Genomic DNA, 13,701 nt, shown 5'->3' with positions numbered 1-13,701 from the left:
ACATGGACATGGCTTGTAGCAAAACAACTCTGATTTACAATGGGAGATCTGCTCACCTCCCATTCTCCAATGTACCCATGTCTGTCACCTCCATAAACTTGAGTCTGAGCTCACTCAGGTATCCGGAACAGATTTTGCCATTTGTGTGTCTGTTTAATAGTACAGTATAATATACCCAATTCCTAGCAATTGAGGGTGTATAACAAGTCAACATAAATACATCTTCATTGAAGTAGAAGAATTGCCATAGTGGATTGACAGTTAAAGGGCACTATGTGCTGCATTTTATTATTTATTTGTACTTACAACATGTAGCATGTTAAGTCTTTTTGTTTGTTTCTGGAATCCAGTATACCCAAAACAATATGTAATCATTACTTTGGTGATTAAGTTTTAATTAAATCTTTAATGATGCAGCATGTTTTAATTAAATCTTTAATGAAGCAGCATGTGTGTGTGTGTGTGTGTGTGTGTGTGTGTGTGCAGACATGTATATATGTGCAAACATAATTGTGAATCATCAGGAAATCGCATTGAAAATCAGCTAAGAAGTAGTGGTAGCACTTTGTTCTCTTGTGGTTTTTTTGCTTGTTCTCCCCTTTCCTTTGTGATGATGATGTGAATACTTGGCAGGTAAACTAAGTATCTGGAGGAGTTAGTCAGGGTTCATCAGGCAAGCTTTTGATAGCAATGATTTTCAGTCACTTGTGTAGGCCAGATTTTATCTGAACCAGTGACCTAGAGGTTAAAGGCTTCATATACTATTACCAAATCCCTGAGCCATCCAATTCCCCAGGATACAATATATATCTGATATCCTGCAGAACGGCCCTTATCAGCAAGAAAAAGTACTGATTCACACTAAAAGTGCATTAGTAAAATAATGATTTAAACATGAGCAGAGGTTTTGAGCTTCCTAGTGGCTGAAATCAGTAGTGGATTTAGAAGCACTGTAGTGGTGGCTAAATCTGCACCATCTATCTCTCCATTGTGTAACTGGATGCTTATAATGTCAGTTCCTTTGTTTTCTTTCTTTTACATGTTATGCCAAATCTGTTTTTTAAAATCTTTGGAAGCATTTCTGCATTTTTTATTAAGGGCAGTCCCAAACCTGTATATGACTTTGGTATTAGTGGAAAGATTTACATGTTCCAAAAGTATAAGCAGTAGTAGTAATAATAATAATAATAATAATAATAATAATAATTTTTAAAAATAATCATGGTAGTAATAGCCAAATTTATATCAACCACACTACATCTTGGTCATTTCGCTAACTGATAACAAAAAAACCCCAAACCTGATAAAAAGTTGGAATAGAAAGTAATCAAAATAAGGACCAAATTGAGCAGATGTGATGGTTTCTTGCCATCCATTTGGCAATCCTTACTTTATTCCATTAACATGAGAGAAGAACAGTTCATTTTCATAAGTTTTGTTCAGACACATTTATTTCAGAAGGAAGCTAAGATATAATTGAGTTTATTTTTAGGCTTACAATTAATTGCACACACTTTTGTAATGATTTGCCCATGTGCATTAAGTATTATATTACATAACTTCTTACCCCAGAGACAGCAGGATGCAGGTGTTAATCTATTCTGCAAATAAAGTTTTGAAGATTAAACTAAGGGCCATGCTGAGGGTGGGGGGAGAGGTGAGTGTCTTCATATTCATTGGTCTACCAAACTCATCATGAGCATTTTTTCATAGCCTGACTTTAAATGGTAATTGAAATTTTTCTCTTCAGTAAAAATAAATAAAATCCAAAAATTAAAAAAGGCTTATTTTTAATAGTTTACATGAGTATTTGTTCAAAGAGCAATAGCACACTACCAAACATCTTCCATTCCAGCACAGCCATAACCTTACTGTAGTATAATAAAATACTGTTAATTAAACAAAAGAAAAACCAGATTCTCTTCCACCGTTGATGATCAGTTAAAAAACCTTTCACACATGGTGGTTTCATAATTGTTAGAAGCTGCCCAGAGTGGCTGGGGCAACCCAGTCAGATGGGTGGTTTATAAATAATTAATTGTTACTGTTATTGTGCCATGGATGGCTAACTTCCCAGGTGTTGTTGGGCTGTATCTTCCCTTGTTCCTGACCACTGATCATCCTCGCTGGAACGGATGGCATCTGGAGTCCAGCAACATCTGGAGATCATGGTAGTGAATAGATTTTTGCTTACGCACACAGACTTCCCCTCTCTGCTACTCCATGTGTATACACTGCGCCCTTCCCAAATCTGCTCCAGAGGATAAACAGTTTTAGAGGGCACCTGGGAGGATTCCATTGCACAAGCAGAAATCCTTCCTCTAACCTTCCAGATGTTTCTGAAACTTCCATCAGCCCCAGCAAGCATGGGCAGTGGATGATGGGAGTTGTAGTCAAGCAACATATGGAAGACCAACCTACTCCTACACCTGCTTCAATAAAACATTCACATGTTGGAATTTGGACAGCATTCACCTGACAGTTTATTCCATTTTCCTGATGTTTCCATGTGGTGGCTAATGCAACAAACCCCACGTGTGAATGCAGCCTGAGTTTGCCACCACATTTTTATTCAAACTGCAACCACAGTTCTTTGACTATTGTACCTTAATGATACACATGTTTATCCTCTTCACACTTAAAAGCCTTTAGGTGTACAACTATCAATGCAGTATGTCAAGTGCCCCTCAGATCACTAATCTTGGTGCTAAAGCACAGGAATTAAATTTATTTATTGTATTGTCAAGTATAAGTACAAAAAGAACTCATTTCACCACCAAAGCTGTCCTCCAGTGTTTATGATAACAGCCAGACAGCTATTACCTTTAAAAGCTAGACCCAGTTTTGATGACAATATGACCTAATCCAAAACGCATTACAGTTAGCAGGAAGACTCCTGTTGACTTTGGTAGACTTTGGATTAAATTTTAAATCCCTTGCCTAGTTTCACTGCTGAATACTGTTTATTGCTCAACATTTTGGTTTAATTTGGCTCCTTGATTTAACATCATAGAATTTGACCTTAATGTTTTCCCCCACCTTAATCCAGTATATTTTATTAATTGATGTCATCATATTAAATTACTAACTAAACTGTAATACTACCACTGAAAGTGATAAATAGAAGGAAGCTGCAATTTCTTTTGTCCGATCAGCATAAGTTTATCTTTGTCTAGATCAGTCTATCAGTTCTACCCACAAGGTTAGAGGTGAAACCCTTAGCTCCTTTTACAGCTATCTCCTTAAATTTTGATAGAAGGAATCTGGCATCCCACTCAAGCAGTTCCTACTGTTTTGGGAAATCTTCCATGTATCTCTATATATGTAAAGTATTAAATATATCACTGCCTTGTGGCAAGTTCTTTGAGATGAAGACCCCTGCTTCTGTGGGGTTGGGCATATACAACAAAGTACTTATATTGCATCTTAAACACAGAAGATGTTTTTCACTGTCAAAAGTTTTCAGGGCTGGTTTAAAACTGTAAGAACCATGTACATATGGATAGGAGGATCATAAATATGGGGTCTCCGCCGAAAAGACAGTCTTTAGTTCCCACTAACCTAATATTTCTTGGGGGTGGGCCTATGAGAAGAACATCAGAAACTGATCTTAGGGCCTGGTTTGTACAAGTGCAGGCAGTCCTTCAGATAATTTGATCCCAACCCATCTAAGGCTCTAAAAGTAGCCAGTGGCACTTTAAATTTTGTCCTGAATCAAACTGGTAACTGGTGCACCTGATATAAAATATATCAATTGCTCTGATCATGAGGCCCACACAAACAATTCAGCCGTTCATGTCATATAGAGTGCATTACAATAGTATGTTCTGAAGGCTTGCACGACTGTGACAAGGTCTGCTTTCTCTAGATAGGATTGCAGTTGGCAAATCAGTCTAAAGTGCTAAAAAGCATTTCTAGCCATTGAAGCCACCTGGACATCATTTGACAGTGCCAAGTCCAGTAGAACCTCCAAAAATGAGAATTTTGTCTTTTGGGAGAAGGCAACCAGAACCAGCAGGATACCTCCATCCAGATCTACATATTTTCTCACACAGATAATTCATTTTATCTGAATTTAGTTCCAGCTTGCTTGAGGACATCCATCCCAAAACTTCCCTCCAGATACCCATTCAGGGTTTCAACAGTTTCTCTAGGATGAACAGATAGAAAAGAATGGTGTTGTATTAACACCCACATAGTGGTGACACCTGAGATGTTTGCAGGTGTCAAACAGTTTAGGGAATCCAGAGATCGATGGCTGCAGTATGGCTCATGAGCCCCTCAGCACCACCTTTTGGATGTGTCACTTCAGAAAGGACTGCAGCCACTATAATACCTTGCCTCCAAGCCCTAATCCAGCCAGATGGTACAGAAGGATACCATGTAACTGAAGTGTTACATGCTAATTTGGGAAGCCTGGATTCCATTCAAAACTCAGCAGTGGTGTAATTAGGTGGCCTTGAGAAACCTTTTCCCCATATCCTGCAGCATGGGACTCATAGTGACATACCTCACAAGGATCTTCATGAGAAAAAGGACTGCACCACAGATTTCTGTACCACTAAACAGCCTTATATGAATTATTAATAATTATAATATTTTTCTTAAGATTTTCTTGGCTGTGTTAAATGTATTCAAAACAGAGCTGTGTAGCTGAAAATGAATGAAAAATTATGGAATGTCTCCCCCGCACCGTGGTTTAGCATTTTGCAACCAAGACCATATGATAATGCTTAAGTTCCAAAACACAAACTTAGTTGTACAACAAAGGCTCTTGTAGCAGTGCCAAGAACACTTCAGAAACATTTCAGAAAAAAGGATTTTGGAGCAGCTCTAGTGGTTCCACAACACAAAATTGCCAATACCCTGTTAGTATATTGTCCATGCTAACAAGGTGTGGAAGGCAGGACACAATAGGGCCACGGGTAGTTTGTCTGCTTTGCAGGCCATTTTTGGGCTACTGAATTTTGGTGTTTCGTGTTTGACAGTGAAAGTGGTTTTGTAGGATCAAGCTGACAATAACCCAGTGGCCTATATGACTGAGATGCAAAAATCAAACTAGTCTCTCTCTCTCTCTCTCTCTCTCTCTCTCTCTCTCTCTCTCTCTCTGGCTCCAAAGGGCTGTGTATTTTCCAGCTCTCCAGCTACATCCCTGCACTGACCAACCCTAAAATTAGCATGCCTGACAGGCCATGTCTGTAGCTGGCTTCATATGGCATGGGGAGGAGGGATGCAGTCAGAGGGGAGATGGGCAGCCCCATACCCTGCAAGTGTGCAGAACTGCTTTCAACACATGCATGGGGCCCTTAGGATTCAGACCAATAGAATACTAACAGAACTAGAATACCTAATCCTACATTGGACATGATCCAAAGCATTACATATGCAGAAGTGCTCCATTTTCTTCCACAAAAATACATGGTCCTCATGAATACATGAGCATACTCCCTTACACACAGTTTATTCAGCTCATGCATGAGCATATGTCTTTGCTGGGGCATGGCTGGCAGTTGGAGACACAGTGACTTTAGTGGTTTTTTCCATGAATTACTGGGTGGTTTGAATCAATAAATGTAAGGCTTACGTTTCAGCTGGCTTATCTCACTCTTGTAATGGAATAAGATAGTGCAGATGTTATAGTCTGATTGTGGAAATGGTAGTGTAATTCAGTAGCAGTGAACACAGACCCATCACCCTGGCTACTTATGCTTTTTGAAAATAACTTGCACAATTTGTACTTGGGCTTAAAGCATTTTTTAAAAATCAAATTAACCAGGCCTAGCTGGTTATGGGTTGGGCTTCAACTGTAAAAATTAGCATTGTGGCTTAATTTTTTTTTTTTTTTTTTTTTTTGCAAAAATGGGCACACATAACGTGGACCTAAACAGAACCCTAAGTTCTTCAGAGTCAAACATCCTCATCTTATGTTGCTCTTACATTGCAATATCTTTTTTTCCTTTGGTAGTCTGTATTGTATTCTTGATATTTCTGAATGACCACTAAATCAGCCACTTCACTTGCCAACTAGACATAAAGTAAAAATGTTTGTTCTTGGACTGCCAATAGTTTATTGATCCATTTATTTCTGCTTGGAACTAAGACTGAAAATGAAGAATGATTGTGACTTTAGCACACCTCATTTAACAATGGATACTGCAAAAACCTTAGATATTGGTAAAGCCCCTAATGCATTCAGTATTTTCATGTATTTCTTTAATGATATTATTGAGAAGAGATGGTTTTTTTTTGGTTTTTTAAAAAACACCAGCTGTGTGTGAAAACCAGGTCATTTTTATATTGAACCTCTCCCTAAAACAGCTGATTAAAAGTGTTCTTCAAGCAGAGATAAAATTGGTATTGTACAATCCAGTTGTGTGGGTTTTTTAAAAAATAATAATAATATGCTGATACATTGTCCAGTGCTTCATTTTATGTAGTTTTGTCAGATTACAACACTTCTCCAAATAGACATAGCCAATATCTGATTGATTCTGGCCTGAGGGGATTGGACCAGCTCAGTGTAATTTCCTCTCCTGTTGCTTTCATTTCTGTTGGAAAGGTTTTTTAGTTCATGAAAATCAATACACATGCAAAATGTGAAGTTCTTTCCTAGTAAATTTAATTAATGTCTGCATTATACAGATTTATTTTAGTAAATATATATCCAATACACATTGGGATACTTTTCCTCAGATTCCAGGTTCCTTACTAAAGTTCCAAATACTCAGCCTGTTAAAACAGGTGGTATATTAATCTATAGATTAATTGGATAGCAGAAGTTGCTTCTTTTCCTCTGATACCGGTTAGGTATAGGCCACACCATTCCATACACGTTTAGATATTTTGTACTCCAGCATTTCTCTCTCAAAGGACAGTAGTACTTCCGGTTACATACGCTTCAGGTTACAGACTCCGCTAACCCAGAAATAGTACCTTGGGTTAAGAACTTTGCTTCAGGATGAGAACAGAAATCGTGCTCCGGCGGCGTGGCAGCAGCAGGAGGCCCCATTAGCTAAAGTGGTGCTTCAGGTTAAGAACAGTTTCAGGTTAAGAACGGACCTCCAGAACGAATTAAGTACTTAACCCGAGGTACCACTGTAATGCATAGTTTTTATATCTGATTTACACTACTGACAACAAAATCTGACAACAAAAACATGTTCCAGTGAGATCAGGTACATGTATATATAACACTGCAGACATTACCTGCAGTCTTGTATATGGTGGAAAAAAGAATAATCTGGGACGCAAGCAAAGCTGTAATGAGGGGATTCTTGATACAACAGAATGCAGTAAAGAAAAGAACACAAAATGAGAAAAAAGATAAGATCTTGGATAAAATAAAAGAATTAGAGAAGAAATTAAGAGTGAATCCGAAGTCACAGCCAACTCTGAGAGAAATTAAACTTTATCAAACACAATATTCTAAATTGATAAATCAGGAAATTGAATGGAAAGTTAAATTAATGAAACAAAAAACGTTTGAGTCGGCGAATAAATGTGGAAAACTGCTAGCTTGGCAGTTGAAGAGAAGACAAAGATTAAATACTGTTACAAATTTAGAGGTTGATGGAAAAAACATCCAGAATCCAGTGGATATCAGAAAGTGTTTCCAGAGATATTTCAAAAAATTATACACCCAAGGGCCGCAAGACGATGTTGAGATTAAACAATTTTTGGCAAAAAACGGACTATCTAAATTGTCACAAGAAAATAGGACAATCCTGAATTCTAAAATAACACGACAGGAGATCGAACAAGCCATCCAGAACATGCAACTTGGCAAATCTCCAGGACCAGATGGGCTGACCTCCAAGTACTATAAGACATTAAAAGACTATTTGATACAACCTTTGATGGAGGTCAGCAATGAAATTATGGAGGGGAAGAGGGCACCGGAGTCGTGGAAGGAAGCGTTCATCACATTAATACCAAAGTCGGAAGCTGAAAAGACACAACTTAAGAACTACCGTCCCATCTCTCTTTTAAATGTGGATTACAAAATATTTGCAGACATTTTGGCAAATAGATTTAAAAAAGTTTTAAATGAAGTAATTCATAAGGACCAGGCTGGCTTTCTCCCAGGTAGACATCTGTTTGCTAATACAAGGAACATTATTGACATTTTGGAACTTTTGCAAACAGACATAAATACAAAAGCAGTTTTAATTTTTATAGACGCGGAGAAGGCCTTTGACAATATCTCCTGGAAATTTATGATGGGAAATTTAAAAGAGATGGGAGTGGGACGGGGTTTTGAGAATGGGATTGAGGCGATATATTCAGAACAGAAAGCTAAACTGATAGTTAATAATGTGGTTACAGAAGAGTTTAAAATTGAAAAAGGGACACGACAAGGCTGCCCTATTTCCCCTTTGTTATTCATTTCGGTTCTGGAAGTGCTATTGAACATGATTAGAGGGGATCGGTTGGTGGAAGGAATTCAGGTCGGTCAGAAACAATATAAATTAAAAGCTTTCGCAGATGACCTGGTTTTGACCTTGCAGAAGCCAGAGCCCAGTACGAAAAGAGTATTACAACTGATTAATGACTTTGGTCGGGTGGCTGGATTTAAACTAAATAAACAGAAAACTAAGGTTTTGGGGAAAAATTTGACTGATACAGAGTCAGAACGGTTTCAGAATGAGACGGAACTTAATGTGGTTAAAAAAGTAAAATACCTAGGGGTAAACATAACAGCAAAAAATCTAAGTCTATTTAAGGACAATTATGAAAAATGCTGGACAGAAATTAAGAGAGACTTAGATAGTTGGTCAAAACTGAAACTTTCTTTGTTAGGCCGAATTGCTGCCATCAAGATGAATGTATTGCCAAGGATGTTGTTTTTATTTCAAACACTTCAGGTCTTGGACAAAACGGAGTGCTTTCAGAAGTGGCAGAGAGACATCTCTAAGTTTGTCTGGCAGGGCAAAAAGCCCAGAATTAAGTTTAAGATATTAACCGATGCAAAACAAAGAGGGGGCTTTGCCCTGCCAGACTTAAAGTTGTATTATGAAGCCGCAGCGTTCTGCTGGCTAAAAGACTGGCTACTTCTTGAAGACACTGATGTGTTAGATTTGGAAGGGTTTAACAATGCCTTTGGATGGCATGCATATTTATGGTATGACAAGGTTAAAGCAAATAAGGCCTTCAAGAACCATATTGTCAGAAAATCATTGTTTAATGTCTGGACAAAATATAAAGACTTGCTGGAAAATAAAACACCAAGGTGGCTTTCACCTTTGGAAGCCAAGGCCCGAAAAAGACCCAATATGGAGGCTAAATGGCCAAAATATTGGGAAATACTAGAAAAGGATGGAGACAATTGGAAATTGCAGAGTTTGGAGAAAATGAAAGACAAAGTGCGAGATTGGTTACATTACGCTCAGATTAAAGAAGTTTTTAAAAATGATAAGAAACTAGGGTTCCAGGTGGAGAAATCGAAATTAGAAACAGAATTGTTAGAATCAAAGATTAAGGTACTTTCAAGGATGTATAACTTGCTGTTGAAATGGAATACACAAGACGAAACGGTTAAATCGGCTATGATAAGGTGGGCACAGGACATTGGGCATAATATTATGTTTGAGGACTGGGAGAGGTTGTGGAGTAATGGATTGAAATTTACTGCATGTAACGCTCTGAAAGAAAATGTAATGAAAATGATCTATAGATGGTATATGACCCCAGTCAAACTTGCCAAAATTTACCACCTGTCTGATAATAAGTGTTGGAAATGCAAAGAGTGTGAGGGAACGTTCTTCCACCTCTGGTGGACTTGCCCTAAAGTGAAGGCGTTCTGGGAAATGATTTATAATGAACTGAAAAAGGTATTTAAATATACCTTCACTAAGAAACCAGAGGCTTTCCTTTTGGGTATTGTCGGCCAAGGGGTGGCAAAGAAGGACCAGACATTTTTTATGTATGCAACAACAGCAGCAAGGATACTTCTCGCAAAACATTGGAAAACTCAAGATCTACCCACACTGGAAGAATGGCAGATACAACTGATAGACTACATGGAACTGGCTGAAATGACTGGCAGAATCCGTGACCTGGGAGAAGAGAGGATCGAGGAGGACTGGAAGAAATTTAAGAATTATTTACAAAAGTATTGTAATTTGAGTGAATGCTAAATAAGATGCTAGATCAAAATAACTGAGCACCACTAAATTTAGAAGTTTTTAAGAAAATAAGTAAGATTGTGAAATTTAGCTCCTTACTGAGAATTATAAGATTATGAAATATAGAAGGGATATAAGAATTTAAATAAGATGATAAATTGCTGACAAAACGTTACAACGATGAAAGTGGGAGCGGGAGATGTGAGGAAGTCCAAAGAAAATGTGAAAATATGTTAAGATCAATGTTATATTGCTTATTATGTTTATCTTTATTGTAAAACCTAATAAATTGCTTTAAAAAAAAAAAAATACCTGCAGTCTTGTAGTCCCTGGGAAGGCACTCCAGTGGCCATTGGGTGTTTTGGACAGTATCCTCCAAGGATGGAGAGGGAGACCCAGTGTTGTAGGGCCCCCTCCTGCTGCTACAGAAATGTTCCTGGTTCTTGCCTCACTGATGTCTGATAGAGACAGAAAGTGGGTATACCTGGGGCAGTATAGGGGCTTTTGGAGTTCACCAACATGCCCCCAAGCCAAGGAGACAACTACACCTGCCTTGAAGCTGATAAGTGTTGGATGGAGGTGGCAGGGAGGGCCTAGGAAATGATGTGGGGGGGGGACCTTTGCTTTCACTATTCTTTCTGGTGTGACCCTGACAAGTTAGGTGCACTTTGGATTTATTGAAATAAGTGAGACATGAACATTTGTCTGTATGCAAAAGTTCCACTGATTTTAATAGAACTTAACCATGCCTGTCTTGTCTTCTGCTTTCACCTAATATTTGCACTGTTACTGAGTCTCAGAATAGGAGTGCACTCACTGGAGTCCAAATGAAATAATAGTGCCAGCTACTTTGACGAATAGCCAGTTGTCCTTAAATAATGATTCCTGAAAAAGGATGGGAAATGTAAATTACTCTGGAGATGCTGGAGATATTTTACACATACAAATTCCAAAATCAGCTGCTTAAAATGTAAATGGCACTTAACTGTTTTGCAAATTGAGTCCTATTTGTCTCAGCAGAATCATTAAAGCTATGATTTATCCCAAAATGAACTTTATTCTTGGATTTAATTATTATGGAGGATTAAGCCCCAAAGCATTTAACTATCTATTTCTTTTCTGCTGTGAACTTTGGACAGGCAGTAATTGACTATTTACAATTTTGATAACTATTTTTGTTTTTGGAGAAGAGTATGTTTCTAATTCTGACTTCCTCTCCTCTTAAATCGTTACAGAAATTGAAGCAACCTGAAGAAGCAAAGGAAGATTCTGAAAAGGGGTTATCTAAAATTTCCCTGGAGTCTCTCAATAAATTTAACAGCAGCAGAAGCATTTTATTGGAAAAGGAGAGCAAGGTTGAAGGGCAAGAAGAAGAAAATGGGAAGAATGAAGAGGTTTCTCTAAATAGTTCTGATAGGCATGATATAGACCACTTGGAGTCCTTGAGTGATTCTTTATATGATAGCTTCTCATCCTGTGCAAGCCAAGGCTCAAATGATGTATAAAGAGGACACTCGACATGGGTGGCCACTGAGTGGAGCACTTAATGAACAGAAGAACTAAATAAATAAGAGCTGTTGAAAATATTCAAAGTAAGTTGCTAAGACTCATGATAGGATATATCCAGATATATTCATATAGAGCAATAACGAAGAAAAATCTGCATTATAACAAAAAGACTGAAAGTTTGACAGTACAACACAGTTGTTACTAAAAAGAAATAGTCTTAATTTTGCACTTTTATGAATTATTGTACAGAAGTTGTAAAAAATGTTCTGGGGAAGAGAAATAAAATTATATTTGTAGAAAAACATGACAGCAATAAATACTAATTGGTGCCATGCTCCTGAAATAGCAGGCTACTAACTTTAAACACTGATGTTAATATTAACAAAGTTAGTAATTTTTTTGTAAAATAAAGATTTATGAACGTTCTAGTCTTAAAACTGTATGTAGAAACACTGCTTTATCGCAAAATTGAACTTGCCAAATGGTCTATAATGAATCACCTTGAACCACATTGTACAACATACGTTTTTTAAAATGCATATATTTGTGCAATTTTGAAAAGATTCTCTATGAACTTGCATATTTCTCTTAATGCCATTTGGTGAAATCATCCAAGAGATACCCTCCTTCCCTATAATCTGTAGCCTTATACCATGAATACATGTTGTGTTGATTTAACTTTGATATGATTTCATATTAATTCTGTTATTTCGGGAATCATGGACTATAATGCAATTGATTTAGATTTGTATTCAACAATTTAAATTTTTTTAATCAAGAAAAAGATTGGTGCCAGCAAACAAATTATGGGGGGTGGGGGTTTCCTACAAAGACTCTTTATATGTAAGGGAGAAGTCTATTTCAATGGTGGAGCGTATTTTTTTTAGATGTGGAATATTTATAACAACTTTTGTACAGCAGCCTGTAAGCTAGCTATATTTACAATACTTCCTAACCCGTTTACTATGTTTGTAGCATAAGCCTGTTGATTTCCACCCACTATGTTGTACTATCAGTGTTACTTGGTTAATACTTTCGTGCAATGTTACATTTCATGTTGTTTTAAATAATGTTGGGGTAGAGTTTGGTTGTTTCTGATTTTTATGAAATTTCCTTTGAAGTTTATTTCTGAATAAAAGTCATATCATATATGGTTATCCAAACAATGATATTACATACACATCAACAGATGTTCTAACAGTGGTAAGGGTTGATTTGAAGCAGGCATTTAAAATCTACCTGGAAATTGATAGTTAAAACTATCTTTATATGTAAATATAAAGAAGCAATATTTATAGACAGGAGGACCAACTGCAACAAAATACACAGCTGTATACTAATGATTCTCCAGCCATTTCCCTTCTCAAACCAAGCTTGCCTGGTATGCTTCTCTGCTAATGTATGTGCAGATAGGATGCAAAATCAGTCAAATGAATTTTCTACATGGCAACTAAGAAGTAATTTAAGCTTAATTCAAACCTCTCTAGCGATTTCTCTCTAGCTCTCATTCTCTCTCTCTGAGAAAAGATTGGGTGAATGATGAAAAGCAAAGAAAGGTCTCGGAGAGATGAGGCTGGAAAAAGCCATCAGAGGCGGGTGCAAGTGGTAATGGAACAGCTTTAGACACATAATCTTATGGGAGATAAAGTGCTCCAGCAACAAAGTGAAGCCGCCACAGAACTGCAGGCATGGAGATAAATGGGACAGGGGTCTGAGCCCTGATAAAAAGAAGGCTGCCCGTTTATAAGGCGCGTGCGTTATATTTATTTTATTTTCTTACGTCCTTTGTGTCACTGGCATGAAACATGGTGAAGCCTAAGCTTCCGTTACCAGTCAGAGAGTGAGTCCCACTGAGCTCCCTCAAGCTCGCTTCTTGGACGTGTATAGGATTGCCCTGAATAGTCCCCAATTGCCAAGAAACGACGCCCAGGCCCTCACTTCATTTTTTTAAATTTTTTGGTAAATCCTAGAAGGCGAGAAGCGATCCCCGACTGCCGCCCCCTCTGCAGCACTAAGGTAAGGCATGAGAGATGCTTTAACTCTTATTTCGCCAACCTGGCGCCCCCTC

General features: G+C 37.7%; 1 protein-coding gene across 12 annotated transcripts in view; it reads left to right on the top strand.

Annotated features, from left to right (window-relative positions):
- The window catches only part of NCKAP5 (NCK associated protein 5), a 627,572-nt gene extending 614,790 nt beyond the window's left edge, over window positions 1–12,782 (top strand). For 11 of the 12 annotated variants that reach the window (XM_081005049.1, XM_081005050.1, XM_081005048.1 and 8 more), the window contains one exon: window positions 11,360–12,782. In XM_081005049.1, the coding sequence (XP_080861175.1) occupies window positions 11,360–11,629 (270 nt within the window). In that variant the 3' untranslated portion in view covers window positions 11,630–12,782. The remainder of the gene's footprint in view (window positions 1–11,359) is intronic. The other variant, XM_081005046.1, reaches the window with a different exon arrangement.
- The last annotated feature ends 919 nt before the right edge of the window (window positions 12,783–13,701 follow it).

The sequence above is a fragment of the Podarcis pityusensis genome (genome assembly GCF_964106645.2).
Source record: "Podarcis pityusensis genome assembly, chromosome: 1".
NCBI classification, from domain to species: domain Eukaryota; kingdom Metazoa; phylum Chordata; class Lepidosauria; order Squamata; family Lacertidae; genus Podarcis; species Podarcis pityusensis.
The sequence above is the reverse complement of the archived record's forward strand: the minus strand, read 5'-3'. Positions and strand labels throughout refer to the sequence as shown.